This window comes from Octopus bimaculoides, chromosome 1 (genome assembly GCF_046866305.1).
Source record: "Octopus bimaculoides isolate indiv1 chromosome 1, ASM4686630v1, whole genome shotgun sequence".
NCBI classification, from domain to species: Eukaryota; Metazoa; Mollusca; class Cephalopoda; order Octopoda; family Octopodidae; genus Octopus; species Octopus bimaculoides.
Genome location: NC_142928.1, coordinates 158,136,642 through 158,158,663, shown reverse-complemented (window position 1 = coordinate 158,158,663; position 22,022 = coordinate 158,136,642). Strand labels below are relative to the sequence as shown.

Genomic DNA, 22,022 nt, shown 5'->3' with positions numbered 1-22,022 from the left:
CAAATTTTACTGCCAGGGCAGCAATTTTGGACAAGGGGATGAGTCAATTACATTGACCCCAGTGTTCAGCTGGTACTTATTTTCTTGACCCTGAAAGGATGAAAGGTAAAGTTGACCTCGGAGGAATTTGAACACAGACCATAGCAACAGGTGAAATACCACTAAGTATTTCGTCCAGCACACTAACGATTCTGTCAGCTCAATAATAATAATAATAATAATAATAATAATAATAAATGCCCTGATGTAATGGCTTCTGATCTTAACTGATTGGAAGTGAACATGTTTTGTCTTGGTAAAAAAGATGGGCTACAGCAAATATTCTGGTCAATACCACAGATTTGCTTGACCATAACCAGTTGAGCATGTCCCTTAATGGCTGATGATATGTGCACTTCTGATCATGAGCAGGAGTAGTAAGGGAGCATCATAGTCACATGTTGAGAGGGATTCTTGGGGGATTGAATTATTCACCTCTGGAAATATGAGTGTTTCTTTTACCATTTCATCCAGAGAAAGTCCCTTTAAAGATATAGAATGTTAAAAAATACACAGTACATTTCAAAGCCAGGTGAAACAAACTGCCCTGGAAGTGAATGAGAATGACAGATATTGATAATGTTTACATTATAGAACTGCTGCTAACTCAAAATTTGAATTTTGTATTAATTGTGTGGCACTGTTGCATCAGCAGACAGATTTTATGCTATCTGTATATTGAATTAGTCTTGAGGGCATGTTGAGTATATGGCATCAATAAACTGAAATAACAATGAAATATCGATATCTGATGTTCTTGTTCATCTCTGGAGCTGTTCAATGTGTTTTTAACACTTTATATCTTTAAAGGAATGTTCCTTGGATGAAATACTGCTGCCAAAAAACGTTTAACAACACACATGGTTTAAGCATGTGGCACCATTAATATTTACATTAAAGAACTGCTTTTAACTAAAATTTTGAATTTTGTTTTACTTGTGCAGCAATGTTGCACATCAGCAGACAAATTCATGAACATTGAGGATCTTCAATAATTAGAGAAGAATGTGGTGTGTATGATTTAATGGATACACAATGTTAACATATGAAAGACTGTGGTGAGAAAATGATTGCACTTGAAAGTCATCAGTCACTGAATGCAGAAAATTGTAGTTATGGATACCCAATGCAAAACAGATTGTATGTGAAAGAAAAATACTCTAGTGAATTGAAGGATGAGTGCACCAAAGGTTGAAAGAAAGAACAGTAAATTGTTGTCGTCATCATCATCATTTAATGTCATTTTCCATACTAGCATGGTAGGAATATGCAAGGCCAGGGACTGCACCAGGTTTCATAGTCTGTTTTGGTTTGGTTTCTATAGCTGGATATCCTTCCTAATGCCAACCACTTAACAGAGTACACTGGCTGCTTTTTACATGGCACCATCACCAGTGCTTTTTCTGTGGCACCAGTACCAGTGCTATTTATGTGGCATCATCACCAGTGCTTTTTACATGACACCAGTACCAACACCAGTGTTTTTTATGTGACACCTTTGTTTTAAGATATCAATTCTGTTGTAGTGAGCAGGTCTTTTTGTGTACAGTAAAGTGTTGTATATCACAGTCTTGTCATTTTCTTCATTTTGAGATCACCTTCAATACTTCATCCCATGTCTTCCAAAAGTTTCTCCACTTTAAGTGATAGGCATTTGTTTATGAAACTGGCCTCATCCATCCACTTCACATGATCAAACCTCTCTTGCACACTGCATATAATAATTTCAGTTATGCCTAACATTTCTTTGTATACACTCGCGCTCTGTCGCACATGTACACTGACATAGGTAAAGGCATGTGGCTTAGTGGTTAGAGCATTCAGTTCATGATCATAAGGCCGTGAGTTCAATTCCTGGCGACGCGTTGTGTCCTTGAACAAGACACTTTATTTCATGTTGCTGGAGTCCACTCAGCTGGCAAAAATGAGTAGTAGCTGTATTTCAAAGGGCCGGCCTTGTCACACTCTGTATCACGCTGAATCTCCCTGAGAACTACGTTAGGGGTACACTTGTCTGTGGATTGCTCAATCACTTGCACGTTAATTTCATGAGCAAGCTGTTCCATTGATCGTATCAGCTGGGACCCTCATCGTCATAACTGACAGAGTGCTCCTACTGACATAGCACATCCAGTGGAGCATACCAGTTTCATTCCTCTATAGTCTTCATCTATCCTCTGCATTCAGGGCCCATGTCTCACTACCATGTAGCATTGCAGTTTGTACACATGCATGATATAGTCTTCCTTTCACTTGGAGAGACCTTTTGGTTGGCAACAGAGGTAAAAGCTCTCTGAACTTTCTCCATCCCATTCTTATTCTAGCAATCATGCTTTCTGTACAACCATCTCCATGGTAAATTAGGTCAGTGAGGTAGCAAAAATTACCTATAATTTGCAGAGAGCCCCCAGGACATTTGAAGAAATCAGTTTCCCATGTATCTGTGGCCTTTATGGCTGCTGTACACCTTCCATAGAGAAAACACTACTTTTTCTCTTAACTTTCCTACTATTCCGCTGCACCACTTACATGTCTATAGCATGCACTAGGTACACCAAACAAAATTTCTGCCTACTCCTTTCTTACACACGAGCAGGGACATTTACCACAAGGGTGAAGGGATTCCTGTCTAATTTCTTGCATACTAGGACTTTGGTCTTTGCTATACTAACTTTGAGATTTTTTGATTCCAGATTCTGTTTCACACCTAGGATTTCTTTTCTAATTCTGTTAGAAAAACAGAAAATCACAATAACCATTCACATAAATGCTGAATATCAACTTAAATATCTTTAAATCAGGCATGGCCATGTGGTTAAAACTTTTGGCTTTACCCACATGGCCATGTTTTTGAGTTTATTCCCACTGTATGGCATTGTGGAATGTATTCTAATGACTATTAGCCTTTTGAGTGGAATTGGTAAAGGGATACAGTAGAAGCCTGTCTTATATAATATATGATTATATATACACACACACATAGATATACATGCATGGGTAGGTATGTATGCATTTATTACATGTGTGTTTGTCTTCCCATCATCTGCATGGTGTTTAAAAAGCACTCTCCGAACATGATCAATGCCAGGACCACCTGACTGGCCCCCATGCCGGTGGCATGTAAAAAACACCATCCGAATGAGGCCGATGCCAGTACCCACTGACTGGCTCCTGTGCTGGTGGCACATAAAATGTACCCACTACACTCTCGGAGTGGTTGGTATTAGGAAGGGCATCCAGCTATAGAAACATTGCCAGATCAGATTGGAGCCTGGTGCAGCCGCTGGCTCTCCAAACCTCAGTCAAACCATCCAACCCATACCAGCATAGAAAACGGACATTAAACGATGATGATGATGATGATGATGATGATGATGATAAACAATGTCACAATCTATGCGACAGTGTCTTTGTTTATAGTCTGCCATTGAGAACTAAAAGAAATAGTACTTTAGTTGCAAATAAATTAAGGGTAAGCAACAAGAAAAACGTCCAGCTATAGAAAAAAAACTCAATAACTTTCATCTTATGCATGCCAACCTAGTAAAGTTGGCATTAAAACAATTGATGATAATAATGATAATAACTGAAATCTGAAATATTTGAATACATTTCCAGTTGTGTTACATTTACACGGAAACCAAGAATATTAAAAAAAAAAAAAATAATAAGAGGATATACTTACAATGGGCTTCCTTTCTGTATTATCATCAGTCTCTGATGATTTCTCTTCTTCTGTATGATTATCTTTATCAATACACTTTTGATTCAACTGATTATCACTAGAACTAGCTTTGAGACAAGAATCTAAGGGATCCGATGTTTCCTTAGTATTATTAGATTGGTTGAAAGTATTTTTATTTAATCCACGAGAAGTTGACTGAAAGTTAGTCTGATCATCAACTGTTTTACTATGTAAAATATTTTTAATTTCTGAGAAAGACTGTTTGGTTTTAGTCTCTTCACTTGTAGTCTGGAGCGTGTTAAAAGGAGGTAAACCTCCTTGGTTTGAAAGAGATGCTGAAGAAACACGTAAATGAGCAAAAAATGGATTGACATCATCATCATCTTTTTTTTTCCTAACAGGGCGTTTTGGTTTCACAGGTTCAGCTGGGGAATCTTTCACTGGTAATGCACGGAAAGAAAAAGCAGTTTCTTTTTGAGTAACAGAAGGATTGTTCTCTTCAACATATAATTTATTTTCCAAAGGTGGCAACTTAGATGTGGATTGGAGTTCAGAATTTATATTCTCATTTGACTTGGTGCTAACACTAGTTGATGATTGCACTGACGTTTCTGAGGCAGAAGACACAACAAAAATATTTGAAGGGTTCATTACATTGCCAGAGTCCGTTCTAGTAACAATATTTATTGGTTTATCAACAGAAATGTTGTTAGTCACAGTATTATTTATTATATTACTCGACGTTGTTTTTAATGGTTGACCTTGCATTTCAATGAATCTAAATGACTCAGCTGGTATTTCAAAAGAAACAGGATTAAATGAGATGATCTGAGGTTGCATATTATCTTTAATTTGTGCAAAATTATGCTGGCCAGAGTTATTTGTATTAAGTAACATGGCTGTTTGATTAGCTTGAAATCTTTGATTTAGTGAAGAGTTAAGGAGTGATGACTCAGGTGGTTCAGTTAAAACTAATTTTGGAGCTTGTGTTGATGGTTGTTGACTAACTCCAACTGTTGGCGTAATAATTTTAAAGATAGAATTATTTGCAGCTGGATTTAAATTAGAAGATATATTCTGGGCAGCAAGAATACTTTTTACAGCTGAGACATTAGTCAAATCACTTCTCATGGTATTTGTAGGAGCTGTAATAAACTGTGGAGTTGTAACAACAACTGTGGAATATGTGACAGCATTATCTTTGTTTGTCATTGACAGTCTGTCAACAAATGTTGGGTGCAACTGTGAAGCCATAAGACCTGTGTTACCAGTCATAGAAGCATTACTAACAGGCAAACGTTCTGTGATAGATGGTGCTAACTGTGGGTTTGAGGTAACCATTGCAGGTTGAACATTTAGTGCTGCATTTGAAACCAAAAACTTACCTCTAGGCTCATTCTCTATGGAAGAAATCTGAGTGGGTGATGCATGTTGCAAAAAAGATGAGTTTTCTGTAGATGATAGAGCAGAAAGTCTATTATTCTGAACAGACAGTATGTTTAACTGGGATGAATTATTTGTTAAGTTAGTTGATGTTGGTATCAACTGGATATTGGGAGTATTTGCCAAACCTGTTGGTAGTACTGCTGAACCACTAGAAGGTAAGACTAACCTAGAAGAAGTTAGTTGACTAGAAAATATGGTATTATTAACAGAAGGAGCAGCAAGTCTTTGAGCTAATATAGGTGCCTGTGAAATAGCAGATACAGATTGTACAGTTGTTGACAATGTTTTATCTTCGTTTGAGTGACAAGTTGGTAGAGTCAATCGATCCAAAGATGATAGTGAAGACGTTGCAGGCTGAGATGTAGTTAATGAAGAATTATAAATTGGCTGCCGAAATTCTAATTCATTACCCAGAATGGTTTGTTCTTGTTCAGTAGATTTTGGAACAGATAAAAGTAATGGCTGTGAGCCTTGTAACGATGTTACATTTTTATCTGTTGAGGTCTGTGACTTATCAACAATTATTGAATTAAGAATAAGTTGGTCTTGTTTAATTTGCATACCTTGAAATGGTTGTACTTGTAACTGAGATGAAAGTTGAGGCATATTTGGAGATGTTGATTTCATATAAAACACTTGGGTAGTTGGTTGCATTTGTGAATATGTGACTGGTGTAGTGCGAGATGGCTCAGGTGATGATACAGCAATTGGGGTGGTTTTCACATATGTCACTTGAGGTTGTGTTACTTTATTAATAATAGGATTGGGATCGGCTGTTATTAATATAGTAGAAGATCCTTCACATGATTGATCTGTACCAACAACTCTGTTTGGTGATACAGATGGTGTTACTAAGATTTTTTGTTGAAATCCTTCTGGTGCAACATTTACTATTGTTGATGACAGTCTTTGATTTGGAGAAGGATCTCGATTTTGCAGAAGTGTTTGAATCAGGGCAGGAGATTGTGTTCGTTTTAGTTGCAAAAGATTGTTACCATAAGCAACATTTTCACATGATGATAAATTATTATTATTGGTAACAAGTTGAAGCTGAACAGGAGACGGATTTCTAACAGGAGAAATACTGTGTGATGAAGAATTAATGGAGCCAGGAGATGGTGCTTTTGAAGACAGAGTCAGTAGTTTATTGCCTTGTGGCTGAGATTTTAGAGATGAATAACTTGGGTGTCCCAATAAAACAGGATAGGGGGGAGAAATAGAAGATACCTTCTGATTGTTCGATTTAGGTGAGGATGATGCCATATATATATTGTTTTGTCCTGGAGGTAATATAGCTTTGAAATTAGATATTGCTAATTGATCTGATCCGCATTCTTGTTGAATGATATCATTTGGGTCCTTTCGGAAATATGGTGAGCATGACCGAGACTCAGGTAATTGAGTTGAAACTTGAATCACTACCCTAGAATAGAAACAACAATAAATGATAAGAAAATTATGTAATTCAAAACGAAAAAAATAAAAATAGAAAAGACATTTCATATAAACATTTTCAAGGTAATGAATAGTTTTATGCGATCATATATAAAATAATCTATATTTTTGTTAGAAATGCAACCAATTAAATCTAACGGAACAACAAACAACTTTGTTCCATGGTAATGAAAAAAGTGAATAAAGCAGCTAAAATAAGTTTGAAACAAAAATACATCTGTGTTCTTTCCTCTGTACATATTGCAATGGTTAAAAACTGCAAAACACAATACCACAGATTCCATACATTTTATACAGCTACCCAGTTTGACCATCTTGCTGCAGCTTAGCAAGTGTCTTTTAAGAGTTGTACATGGAATAGATGTCAACATAAACAACACTTGGACATTTTGCTGCATCAGATCCTACATGAATCGCAGATAGGTCACACTTTCAATAATTTCAACAAAAATCAGAGGTGCGGACATCACAGGGATCTGAAGTAGACAGTGGCATATCAGTAGTCCAGGGGCATACCCTGGGCCTGGCCTTTTCAGTTTCCAAGTTGTTATGGAAACATTTTTGTGACGTTTGTTTACTAGAAAGCAGAAACTGGAAGTTTGAGTATTATTCTTTTTGACAACATAGATTCAAATTCTTATTTCTTTCTTTTATTTGTTTCAGTCATTTGACTGTAGCCATGCTGGAGCACTGCTTTTAGTCAAACAAATCGACCCCAGGACTTATTCTTTGTAAGCCTAGTACTTATTCCATCAGTCTCTTTTGCTGAACCGCTAAGTTATGGGGATGTAAACACACCAACATCGGTTGTCAAGCGATGGTGGTGGTGGGGGACAAACACAGACGCACAAACATTTACATATATATATATATGCGATGGGCTTTTTTCAGTTTCCATCTACCAAATCCACTCACAAGGCTTTGGTTGGCCAGAAGCTATAGTAGAAGGCACTTGCTTGAGGTGTCACACAGTGGGATTGAACCCAGAACCATGTGGTTGGGAAGCATGCTTCTTACCACACAGCCACAGCATTAGTTATATTTACATTAAAAAAGGGCCATGTAACCTGCCAGATTATAATGCAACCTATCTGCGAGTCCACTACAAATACCTATTTTGACAACCCCAAACTAAGGGTGCGACCTATCCAGGAATACATACAGTATGCAAGTAAATTTACTTACAATTTTCCCACAAAAACATAGTCTTAGAACTTTAGTTAATTAATATGCATCTCCAGCAAATACAAATTTAGCCCCATGGCATACAAATGAGTCAAAATAATGAACTTTGCTATATAATGTTTGGTGATATAGAGTACTATTAGTTTTCTTCAATTACTGATTTTTATGCATTTTTATGTCTTAATACATAAAAACCCTAAAGTCATATGTGTTTTTTTGTTTGTGAGTTATCCTCTCTCAGTCATGCAGGGAGAAATCAGTGGCTGTGTCGAGAGAAGTGGAAGAGAGAGAAATAAAGAGAAGTAGAATAGATAAATAGATAGGTAAGATATTATTTAGAGAGTAGGTTGAGGAAAGAGAAATAGTCAGCAGACATATGATAGTGGAGTGAACAGTCAGTGAAAGAGTGGAAGAAATAAATAGAGAGAGGCAGAATGAAGATAAGCTCATTAGAAAGAGGGAATTTGAGACGTAATAAATAAGAGATATAGAATGGGTGAATGTTAGAGAGAGAGAGCAAGAAAAATATATGTATGATATCAAAATGAAGGAGGGGAGACAATGCGAAATAAAGAGAAGAGGTAGAGACAGAATATGACTAAAAGAAAATAAGAGAGTGAAACACACACACACACAAAACAGGAAAATGGAACAAAGCTTGGAAGAAAAACATTAAAAAATACAGTGAGGTAGAAATAAAACCCATCATTTTTACCAGACACTACACTAGTCTGTCTTTGTGTGTATGCATGTAACTATGTTTTTAAACACTATATACTTCATTTTGAATATCATATTTTCAAAACACAAGGGCATTCTTTCTTGGAGTCTCAAAATCTTAGGAATTTGATTTAACCTTTTTGATACCAACAACTTGCGACCACCTTTACTTCTATAATACAAATTTCCTGTTCTAAAATGATCTAAATTAAACTTTCTTCCAAAATTCCATGTTAATTTAAGTTCCAAACACCAGATCAATAATGATGAAGTTATAACAAATTCTTCATTATTTCCAGAATTAATTAGAAACAAAGACTGTATTTCAACAGAAATATGAGTAACAAAATGTGTAATATATCCAAAACATTCTTTTGTTCTCCAACTCTGCTCACCACTGGTACTACACAATGAAAAATAAATCCAGTATGAAACAGCAGTTTTATTTACAAAGCCCATTATGATATAGGGATTTTCAGAAATGGTTCCAGAAACTAGACAAGCGATAAGTATTCTTCCACATATGTTTTAATTTGTTTGAGAATCTTTTTGAGGCTTAAATTGCACTATATATTTCTCATGTAAACAAATGTTGTTACTCTAAGCATTATTTTTATATTTTATGGAGTTTTGTTGTGAAAAGTATATTCCTTGGGTTGTGGTAAGCTATTATGTCCTGGTGGGATATGTTTTGAAATTTTATATAAAAACAATGTCCTCATATTCCAGAATAGATTGATATATGATTGATAAAAACAAAAAATATCTGTGTTATAAATAAATAAAGAAATAATAAAGAAAAAAACTGAAAACCTTGGTTGCAAATTCCTTTGGTCCTTACTGAAAATAAACAGTATAACCTGTAAGAGAAAAGTTATAAATTAAAATAATAATGGATAAAGACATGTAAGAATAGACTATATAGTTTAGTTGTAAAAGACAGGAATTTTACAATAATATTTCAGTATTATATCTAAAATGGTCATATTGAAAGAGAACAGCTATTGAATTAAGTAATTTGAAAATTATATAGCTAGAAAATTCATTATGAGGATTAGACAAGTGAATATCTTATCAATAATTTGGAAGAAATTTGATAAAAGATCTGCTTATAACATTTTTTTGTGGTTTTTAGTTACTGAATCTGGAAGAAAGGACAATGTTCATGATCTCGGCAGGCCATCTAAGACAGGCAAGCTTTATGTTTTTAATGCTCTATGTAAACTGTTGCAGCTCAATAGCAAGGGTGAGATTCCAAAGGACTGATATTTTGGAGAGTAAAGACTGGACATAGCGGTTTGTGTGGAGCTGGTGGATTTGGACGCAATAAGGGTAACAAGAGGTAGAGGGATGAGGGGTTTAGCAGTGCCTGAGTTACTATCAGAAAAAAATATAAGTTTTAATTAATTCAATATATTACAGCTTCACTTAAATTATTCAAGAGTTTTATCTGTAATTCAAAAAGTACAGCCTAGCCACAAATTGTGTCACAGTGATTTTTGCCTGAGAATTACATTAAGGGTACATGTGTCTGTGGAATGCTTAACCACTTACATGATAATTCAAGAGCAAGAAGTTCAGTTGATCAAACAGCTGAACCTTCATCACTGAATGAGAGAGATATACCATCTGCACCATCATGTGTGTGTGCATGTGTCTGTATGCATGTGCGTATACATGAATAGGTGTACACACATGTATATGTGTGTGTGTGTGTATATATATATATATATATATATACAAACACACACGAACATATACTTGTTACTCGTTATACAGAAACTAATTACATTTTGATAGTTCTATTTTCCATTTCACTTAAGACCTACACATAAATTATTAATCCATTTGAAGGAGAATCTTAGTGACGCTACAAAGAAAGCATCTGCAGAAGTTTCAAAGCATGTTGTCATGAAACTTGGATATATTTACAGCAGGTCTAATGGCTCATCTATTTGTTTTTATACGAAGCTATTACAAAGACATTTATTTTGCTGTAGGAGCTATACCTTCAATATATTATTTAAAACTTTCTCATGTCAAATGTCATGGAAAGCTGAAAACTGATAAGTTCAATGAAAATTACCAGGTGACCATAGCTACTCTGTGGTCGGGTAAAGTAAGAGAAGGGTTATTCAGTGCACTCAGTGTACTGCCTATTACAAGCCCAACACATACATAACATTTCAACTGAGATAGTTGTCATCTTACTGTCAGAGCTATAGTGAGTATTTGTATTTTGATAATGACAACAGAAATTAATCAACTGGGTCAGTTACGTAATTTCTACATTCTCAATTCAGTTATGATCAAAAGTTTGGTGACGGAAGTTTTGGTGAAAGACATTAAACAAAATTAGTGAATAAAACACTAATATTTCCGGTCCTCTATTTGTAATTAAACATTTTTTTTCTGAATTCTTCATTTTTGCAGTTTTTCATTGTTTCCATTCCCCGCTGCAATTCCTTCTCTTATGCTTACTTTAGAACAACGTAAAACTCATTTAGCTGATCCTGTCCTAATAAACTGAAGTAAAAGCAATTAAAAAGGCAATGATCTTGTCACGATTGCTGGATACAACCATACAATTATGTCTTTTCTTTCCATGTACGGAGCCAAAGAAGAAGCCTCTATGTGGCCGCGTGACCTAGAAATAGCAGCCAAATTCAAAAATTGCCAAAATGAGAATTTACAGAAAAGGCTGAAGGACAAAAGCTCGCCCCACTTTTCTTTTCGAGGAAAATTCATAATTTTTGATATGTAGAACATGCACATCTGAAGAGATTACAGTTTGGAACGCCCTACGCAATTTCCCACTTTCTAGGAGAGTGTCAAAAAAAAATTAGAATTGTTTCAGAATCGTTTGTTTATGTAGTCGGCACTTAATGTATATCGGCTGAATGGACGTCAGTGATTGGTTGAAATTACAGAAATACATCAACTTTAACATGGAATAACTTTGGGATTTCTTTTTTTTTTAAGAAGACTAAGAGAAAAAGATGTTTTATATGACACATTCTACCAGTGTTCCAAGTTTCAAAGTGTTTCGTTAATGAAAAATGTGGCCCCCGTTTTAAAAAAGATCCAAAATTTTTTTTTTCATGAATTAACAGATCGTTTTCCCCACATTGACTGTGTTTCTTCTTGATTGTCTTTAAAATACATATTTTTTCAAAGGCGTTCTGCGGATATACGTTTCGAAATTAGGTTTCGTAGTGTTGATACTTCACACATAAATCCGATAAAAAAAAAAAAGTGAAAATGCTAAAGTAATTTAGTATTGTTTGGTAACAAAGTTGTAGGTGAGGGAAGAAAAATGCTCTGAAACGACCTTTCTACCAAAACTATTTTCTAAATTTTATCAGCATTATATTATAATCTACAATCTCAAAAACGTATCTCTGCAAAATTTCATATATAAAAATATGCGGCGATTTTTCGGTATGAGTTCCTAATTATCGGCCTATCGGGGTGGAGAAACTAATCAATGGTTATGCCTCTGTTGTTTGGTTCTAGGTCAAACATGATTAAACCGATTTATTATCAGAGACCTTTCAACCGTAAACCTCTACGTATTTTAATCTCTGTTAGCAAGCACTACATTTGATTGGCAAAATCATTAGCGCGAAGGGCAAAATGCCGAGCGGCATTTCTTCCAGGTGTTCTAAGTCCAAATACCGCCGGAACCGACTTCGCTTTTAATCTTTTTGAATCCATTTCTAAGAGATGAGGAACCTAATAGGTACTACCCAGTTGACTTGCGAAAATAACTAAAAATGACGGCAATAGACCGAATTGCACTAAAGGGAGGCAAATGACAACTAAGGGAGACAACTTGAAAGGTTTGCAGATGAATTAAATTAAAGCGTACCAAAGTAAATTTATTAATTTTACTGGAGGACGAAGGGAAGTACCTTAACCTTCACAAGCCCTCGCAGATTGGTGACGTCCTGCTTTTCAGCTTAGTATAAGGTCTTCTAAACTAGAAGTCTACAACGTTTGTATGGTTAGTGTGTTGTTCTATATTTTTTCTAATTAACACCTCTTCATTTATTTTTCAAAGAATGTTTTAATGTTTTGTTTTTATTTACATTGACTGTGATTTGGGGGGTTTTGGGGGCTATGCATTTGTTAATTAACAACAACGGAAGATAAGTTTACAGTGATTATAGCTTTAGAAATACAAATAAAATCGAACATGCTTGAAGTCATTCAAATTCATTCGAAGAATATTTACATTTGTAAAAAGTGTCCTATAATTTTCCCCTTGAAATTATAGTAGAAAAGCAGGCGTGCAAGGCATTATATATATGTATGTATGTATAGGCCTTATTTTTTTACAGAATACAGTAATTTTAATAGGAAAATATGAGACTGTTAAGCAGGAATACATTGGGTGTTTATTATGGAATCTAAGCAACGAAACAGCAAGAAAGTCAGGGAGAACAGTGTAGTGAGTGGAGGAATAGAGCAGGAGGGGTGATCTTAGGCAGGCAAACTGAAAGAAATAGAGAACGGAGCAATAATTAGCTAAAGGTTGGAAGTAGTTTGCGATGCCAGGCTTGCCTCATCGGCAAATGGTTTTTCTCTTGAGCATAAGAAAACATTCTGTTAGGTAATGAAAAAGAGCCATTCTAAATACAGGAGTAATAGTACTACTTACTACTACAAGATGCGAAGAGCAAAGGATTAGTAACTGTTAAGGGTTAAATTATATCTATTAAAAAGGGGACCAATGGTTATGAAGCAGTAATACAAACCCTTAACACAACCGACTTCACAACAAAAGATACTGAGTGTATATATATATATATACATATATATATATATATGACTGAAGCAGTTGAAGAATTTTGGTGGCTTATGGTTTTAGTTTAAATCAGTCAAGGGTCAATTTGACCTTTCATTCCTTTAAACTAAAAGAAATAGCTATATTATAGACCTACTAATTTATGTTTCTTAATGCTGATATGCAATGAGCACCTTGGGTGAAACAAAGTTCAAATTTAATACAAAAACCAATAATCAATGTAATTGGTTTAGGTATAAAATTAATAGCAATAAATAAAAGAAATATCAACTATATGGTACACACACACAAATGCAAGTAGATACATGTGTAAAGTTCATATTTACAACATTCCTCAGGGAAAAGACACCATATAATAGTTAATCATCATCATCATCATTTAATGTCTCTTTCCATACTGGCATGGGTTGGATAGTTTGACAGGATCTGGCTGGTTTCTACAGCTGGATGCCCTTCCTAACTCCAACCACTTTTCAGAGTGTATGGGTGCTTTTGTGTGACACCAGCACAGACACTTTTACATGGCACTGACATGGGCACCAGCACCCATGAGCCCACAAGATTAGGATCACTTAGCTGAAGAAAGATGTAGAGGACATGCCTGTATGCAAGGACAGCCACGATTTTACTTAGCTTGACATGTCTTCTCAAGCACAGCAAACTGCCAGATGTCTCGGTTCCTTGTAAGGCCCAACATCTGGAGATCCTTTCTTAATACTTTGTCCCACATCTTCCTGGGTCTACTCCTGCACGATCCCTCCACAATTAGAGGCTCAGCACTTCTTGATGCAGCTGTCCTCATCCACATGCATCATATGACCATATCAGCACATGCACACTACATCTGGTGATGCCTCATATACCCAGTTTTTCTCTCAATTCACTTACACTGTCATATATGCACACTGACGTTATCCATCTAGTGGAGTATGCTGGCTTCATTTCTTTCAAGCCTACTAAAAGAAAATGATCTCAAGAAGACACCATACATGTAAGTGAGAATGTTGTGGTTAAGACCAAGACAACAAGGAAAGGCACCATTAGCAAATATATAACTGTCAAAAACACAAAGTTTTAGTTGCACACATCAGCCCACACAATCTGCTATCAGGAGTCTCATAAATCACAGGAAAAGGTATCAAACTTCAGAGGGTGTGCGAGGAAGAAAGAGGAAACTGTATTGACAAAACAGAAGAAACACCAGGTACATTAAGAATAAGACAATATTTCTAACATAAAAAAAAAAAAAAAAAAAAAAGAAAGTAAAAGAACAATTATGAATCTCATATATATCTTTATTGCATTTTTTGTATACGGCTTAATTTCATGAGGGGAAAAAAAGCATTACTCAAGGTTTTATTTTTTCTGAAGGATAGGGACAGGGGGAAAGAAAGGAATTGGAATAAAATCAGCCAAGGGTCAGGTGATGGTGTTAAATTGAACAACAGGTGAAATCCATTTGATAGTCTTCTGCACAGTTTCTGTGTACTCAGTTTCACTCACAAGGCTAAAGAATGATGCAATGATGTGATAGAATACACTTATTGATGATGCATGCAGCGAGCTCAAAAACCTGAAATCGCGTGCCTCTGAAGTAATGTCCAATCACAGAATAGTGAACAACTTAAGATTTTGTAACTAAACCTATTTTCTTTTCTCCATAAAGTTATTGCAAACATAGAAGCTGTGAAACTGGATTTATCCAGTTGCACCTGCAGTTAGACATTTAAATATCAACAAATAATAGAGATACTACAGAGTTGGCGATTTAATCGAAATTTAATGAATAAATTTGTAAGTTAATGCAGTGGTTCCCAACCTGTAGTCCGCAAAGGTAGTACTGAGGATCCGTGAACATGTTAAACTGACAGACCTTTCAATATCCTGGGGTCCTTTAAAAAGGGGTCCTTGACAGTGAAAAGGTTGTGGACCACTGAGTTAATGTAATCTTAAAATATAACAATCCTCCATTCAAAATAATTTCTGACTGTACTCTCAAGCAGAGCTTAATTTCCATTTTATCCATGAAGGAGAAAAGTGTGAACTTGTGTTAGTGAGAGAGAGAGTATGTGTCTATTAGTATATGTGAAGGCACAGGCATGTAGCTTCAGTGTGTGATGTTTATTAATAGAACAAGAAAGTGAATGTTTTTTTTCTTTTCCTAAACCATTCCTGTAGCTGTAGAAGGGTGAAACTTCTTAGGTTAGATATATTATAAATTTAGCTGGAAGCAAGATAAACCTCAGGTCTGTATTTGCTACAAGCGAAACGCTAAGATAGCACTAGAGACGATATATTATAAGAATTATAATATAATTATAGAAGAGGTTGTTTATTTATGTTGTTAATCTATAGTTTATTGATTTAAGCATACTTTTAGAATGTATTGTTTTACATTTTATATCACCAATTTGTAAACCAAATAAGCTTAAACAAAAAAACTGAAAATATGGAAAAAGTGTTAAAATGCTGAAGAGCTTCTTCATTACTTCGAAAATTAATTGTAATGCACATAAAAAAAAACAAAAATAAACTTATAATCACGAAAAATATAAGGGATAAAAATCCATTATCCTGTTTTCTTTGCATTTATTTATTTAAGCTTTTATTTTTGCCAACTAACTATTGAGTTTTTTTCTTCTTCATACAATTTATATTTTCATTAAATACTTACTGCGACATGAAAGAATTTCAATGGAAAAGAAAACTTGGAGGGGGGGGGGTGGAGGTTGCTATAGTTTTTGTTTATTTCCTGATACGCTTTGATCGAAGATATCTACAGACACATTCTATCCTTGATCTACTCCCGCCCCCACCCCAGACAGTATCTATGTCTAGGACTATCTTATTTTAAAACTAGTGTGCTTTCAAGAAGATTTAGTTGCTATTTTAGCAGGCCGAGCAACCAAACTGAGGCTCATTTGCTTGCTATAATACAAACGTATTTAGACAGGAGTGTTGTATATGACGGGGAAGCTATCCGCTGCAGGATATTACAAGCTGAAGTAAGAAAATGAAAGAATAAAAAAAAATGTCATAGCTGAAATGGCATAGATACGCAATAAAAATAAATGGTCGAAACCACAACTAAACTAGGCCAAATATTATGAAGTAAATAGTTAAGAGCTGACCTAGAGTAGAAAATTGGTTTCGAACAGGACAAAGTGCAGCAAGCTGATAATGTACAATTGTTTAATTCATACCAGCAGTAAAAGAAATACGTGCTGTTATATTGTTGAATGGCTCAAGTAACTACCAAGTGTTTTTTTAAAAAAATAACCTCTATTCTTTTCGCTATAGCTGAATAAGAGAAGGAAGGGCAGCGCCCATGACTGCTTTACATCGAAAGCGAGAGTGATGAAGGTAATAAGGGAGAAAAAACCTATGGAGAAATTTGCCCAGGTTCGAATGATACAAAATAGAGTGGCCGGCAACAGGTTTAAGTCTATTACTGAATTTTGCAACAGTATATTTAAACGCTAATTATCAGTGTATAGTTACTATCCAGACGCATATATGAGAGAGCAAGTAGATCTTTATTATTAATGAAGGAATTAAAACAATACTTTCGAAATTATATGCAACAGTATTCAGTTAGTGTGCGTGAGAGAGAGAGTGGGGTAGAGAGAGTACATGCTCCCACAGTTCAATAAGCAAAGACATCAAAAACTATGCAACTTTGTGAAGAAGTTGAAAAAAATAGTCGTCTCCTTTCCGGGGGAAAAAAAAAATCAGCCATTGCCTGATATCTTTATTCTCACTGCATACTTATTTCTATCTAGCTAGCATTTGAAAGTTCACGGCATTAAATATGCCAACACTAATTAATATTACTGAGGTGGACTATTTCAAGAAGGTAAATGACATCTAAACTGCGGTAAATGGAAACTCGCTAAAAGCGGAATCAACAAAAAGACATTTAAATTTAATTTTATTTGAAGACAAATATCAATTAGAAAAATCATGGTTCGCGAAACAACACATTCTGAAATAGTATCATTATTGTTAAACTATTAAAAGTGGTAAATCAGCAGAATCGATAGAGCGTCGGATAGCATAATTCGGTGTATTTGATTAACGATATAGGTTCTGAGTTTGAACCCTCCTCCACTGGTCTTTTTTTTTTAACCCTCCAGAGTCAACAGAATGAAGTACTAGTCAAATATTGAAGTCGATTCCCTTCCTCCAAAATTTCGGTCCCTGTGCCTGAAAATTTTACTAAAATAAACTGCTTAAAACTAGCTGGTATAAAAGGACGGGGAGATGCTAAAATATACAATAAGAACCGAAGAATCAAAACTAACCATCCCAGAATTCCAAATTAAAAAAAAAAAACATTGATTATTTTTTAACTCTAGAAACGAAATGATAATGGTGAGAGGGACGAGAGAGTCTCTGCACGGTTGCTTGACCTGCTAGAAATAGCAGTCAAATTACACTCTGTATCTAGAAAAAGAAAAAAATGGGATGGTTACGGTTTGAATATTTGTGAACTGATCAACCAGGCACAGCTTTGGGGGTGGGGTATAGTGTAACGCTCCGTATTTTGAAACAGAAAAGACAAAAAAGAAAATAATTTTACAAATGTTCACTATCTTACAAAAAGACTATAGCTAAGCAAATCAGCTTTTCTAAATGCATTAAAAAACACTATAACATTTCCAGAATACTATCTCTGCTCCCTTTCAGCATACAAAAGACAAACTTCAAATATTTTGAGGAACACGGGAAAATAGCACAAGAAATGGACTAAGTTTGACTAAATCTAAAAATTCAACATAATATATTATAGCTTCTCAACGATCTGCTGGAGTGATTGCTTTCCGGATATAATTAGACACCATACAATTAAAAAGAAAAATTTGAAAAAATTAAGTCATTACTCATTTTGCCCCACTTAAAAGTGTTTTTTTTTTTTGTTTTTGTTTTGGAAATTGAAAATGAAATTAGACATTAATGTAGGAAAAGATTGGAACCCCACAGAGAAGAGAATTTTGATTATTAAACACCAAAAATTATCCAGATATTTTATCAGCAACCTCAATTACAATCGGGTCAAAAGTTGAGGAAAAATTTCTTGAAAAAAAATAAAGTGTTTCACCTGACTGTTTACTAACTCAACTACAACAACTATGCTGACCGATTTTTACTCCCAAAGATGATGCAACAGTAAAAACGATAATGCAATACTAAGCATTCAAACAGGTAGGGGAAAGAATAACAAGAAATCAGAAATTGCTTATTTTGCCTCACCTCCTAGTTAATATGCACATATACTCTTCATGCACATATATTCTTTTACTTGTTTCAGCCATGCTGGAGCACCGCCTTTAGTCGAGCAAATCGACCCTAGGACTTATTCTTTGTAAGCCTAGTACTTATTCTATCAGCCTTTTTTGCCGAACCGTTAAGTTACGGGGACGTAAACACACCAGCATCAGTTGTCAAGCGACGTTGGGGAAGGGGGGGGGGGGCAAACAGACACACACACACACACACACATATATATATATATACGACGGGCTTCTTTCAGTTTCCGTCTACCAAATCTACTCACAAGGCTTTGGTCGGCCCGAGGCTATAGTAGAAGACACTTGCCCAAGGTGCCACGCAGTGGGACTGAACCCGGAACTATGCGATTCGTAAGCAAGCTACTTACCACACAGCCACTCCTACGCAGGAGGAAAAATGTCGAAACATATCTAGTTATGGGCAACTGAGCATCAAGTGCCAGTCAAGTGCTGACCGAGGTCACTGAAGTCGATAAGATAGACTAATCACCTAATACCAGATTTTCAGTCCCTGCACCTAAAAATCTGAAAATTCTACTTAACTCAATTGTTTCAAACAAGCTGATAAAAAGACGGGGAGAATTGAACAGATTTCATCATTATCACAAAGCGTATGACCTTGTGCTCACGTTGGAGATCAATCTAACAGGGCTACAATATTCATGACTAATTTCCAATGAATGTAGAAGAATAGGGAAAGTATTAGACTGTAAAACTTGTTTACCACAAAAACAAAACAAAACAAAAAAAGAAAACTGGGGCGGGATCAGATTGCATGAAACCAAGATACAAACATCTGTAAATAATAAAGAGAGAGGAAGAGAGGGAGAGAGAAAAAGAGAAGAGAAAGTTATAAGCCTCCCTCGGTCCATACAGAAAAGCAGCTGTGAGCAAACTGCCAGGTAAGATAGCCTGGAATACTCAATCAAAAGTTAATAACGAACAACAGGAAAGGCTGCTAAATCACTACCCGAGATTTTCTGATAAAACAACACTATACTGAAAATTACATGTAAGAAAGCTAGAAGAGTACCTTCTGTGCCAAAATAAAAAAAAAATCTTTAAGGTCTGTAAAAGGTATATAAGAGAAGGAAAGAAAGAGAGATGAGGGGATGTAATTTATCCAAGTATCCATCCCATCACCATATGAGGATGGAGAGGGGTAGTTATCGTTTGTAAGCAAACTACATATAAACAATTAGATGTTTATCAGGGCTGATAACTGTAGTATGAAATGAAATGAGGAGATCAAAGGAGTTTTATAGATAAAGTACTGACCTACTTCTATAGAATGACAAACGGCGTTTTCTTTTTCTTTCTTTCTTTTTTTTTTTTTTGGTGGGGATGTATGAAAACATACTCCAGGCGTTGTTGAATGATGGCTAATATGATAAACACAAGAGGGAAACCAAGTAAAATTAACTATTTTAATTTCACATAATGAGCTCTTAAAATGGAAAATACAAATAAGAGTAGAGAATTATTCAGGAATCAAAGTCAACACAGGGCATAGTGTGGGGAAGATGTTCAATATAACTGAAAATGTAAGAGAAGTTTGTCAATTTCTACATATAAGTGCAATATAAGTATCCATCTATTTTGTGCTTTTTGCAATTGATTGTACCACATGTAACAGCCGAAGACATGCAATGATCACTGAAATGCTGACACAGAAACTTAAAGTCTTGAATGTAAGTCTCCGTGGTAGGAAGGTTGCTTCTCAGCCTCATGGTTCCGGGTTCAGTCCCACAGCTTAACACCTTGGGTAAGTGTCTTCTATTATAGCCTCGGGCCGACCAAAGCCTAGTGAGTGGCTTTGGTAGACGGAAACTAAAAGCCCGTCGTATCTGTATACGTATATATATTTATGTGTATGTGTCTTTGTGGCCGCAGTCAAATGACTGAAACAAAAAATAAAAGTATATATATACACATATATATACATGCATACACCCACACACCATATATATATATATATATATATATATATACATACACACACACACACACACAGGGTCAGCCCATAAATAATGCGTTTTTTTTTTCAATTGCATGAACTAAAAGTTTGAGGGGGACAGGATAAACTACCTGCATCACCTTGCTATAAAAGCAGGTAGTAATTTTACCATGATCTTATTAGTTTGTAGTGAAACCTCTCTCTCTCGGGCATTCAATCATAAATGATAACGAAGCTGCTAACAACTAGCCTTCGGCTGCCTTGGTCCCTTCTGTCCATTATCCTGATTGGTTCTTATTTGCGCGGCAATTGTCCCCATGTTCTGCTTGCTAAGGGGGCATTACATCCAATTGTGGCTTTGGGATAAAGTCACGTGAGAAGGAGTTTTTCTGGGTTTCCGGTGAGCCCTATTTCGCCTATAAATAAGCCCGATCCAACGACGGCAATCGTCTTCGATTTCAGATCTCTCACAGGTCTGGTCGTTGACCACACACATACAGAACACAGCTACAGCCAGTTCCAGCGCCGACGTCTTCACCACCAATGTACTGTCTACTATTGTCGTCGCCAGCAACACCAACATCAACAAGCGCGGTTTTATCTCGACCCTGTTTGAGTGGAGTTTCCACTCACGAACAACAATCAGAACTAACCAGCGAGAATATTCCGTACCAGGTAACACAGGTCGCAGCATTCGACGCTCAACAGACATAGTGTGATACTACAGCTCTGCTCCCTGGCCACAACTTCCTGCGTATGAACATTCTATCTCCTTGTGTAACTCTTGTACGAACTGGTTTTCTCTATTCTCAGTGTTTCAGACCTTTTACATTCTATGTTACAGACACTCTTTCTATGTTCTGTGTTTCCTCTCATTCACACGCACACTTGTACACTCACGTATTGTGACACACACTATTGCTTATACGACTGTCCGTCACTTCACGTTGTTGTATACCTTCGTGAATTTTAAGGCTTATAAATCTATTATTTTTCTATCCTTCCTCAATACCGGTTCCCATATGCTATTCATATCTGCACTCGGTCTGCTTAGGAGGTTGTTGTGTCCTAGCATATGTGCTGCTTCTTTTAGTTTTCGTATTTTCCAGTGTTGTTCCCTGTCTATTATTTTAACTTCATTCCTCATCTCTTAAATATAGAACTGCAGTTTCACTTTGTTAATAAATTTATTCTCATTATATATCTAACGGTTGAATTTGTCCTAAGTTCTCTTACTGGCACTATGGCTCGTATCACTTACGAGCCTTCCAACTTATATATCTTGTTTTGTGTTCGACCGTGCGACATGGTAAAAAGGAGCCTTTACCGTCTACATCACCATTTCCTTTGGTTCGCACGGTCGAAGTATTACAAGTTCAAGTTTTGAAGAGTGCAGTTTGATTTTAACAGTTACTTTTTCAAAGCTATAATGGA

The 22,022-nt window shown here is 35.8% G+C and overlaps 1 protein-coding gene across 7 annotated transcripts in view; it reads right to left on the bottom strand.

The window, feature by feature from the left end:
• The window catches only part of LOC106868443 (uncharacterized), a 79,843-nt gene that overhangs the window by 30,860 nt on the left and 26,961 nt on the right, over positions 1–22,022 (bottom strand). For 3 of the 7 annotated variants that reach the window (XR_016243893.1, XM_052971905.2, XM_089361245.1), the window contains exons 2-3: positions 9,344–9,390; positions 3,725–6,593 (exon numbers count right to left, since the gene is read on the bottom strand). Coding sequence is in view for 5 of the 7 variants with exons in the window: in XM_052971905.2 (XP_052827865.1) it covers positions 3,725–6,433 (2,709 nt within the window). In the remaining 2 variants the exon portion in view is untranslated. Of the gene's footprint in view, positions 1–3,724; positions 6,594–9,343; positions 9,391–19,909; positions 20,014–22,022 lie in introns of all 7 variants that reach the window. The other 4 variants (XR_016243888.1, XM_052971894.2, XM_089361223.1 and 1 more) reach the window with 2 other exon arrangements.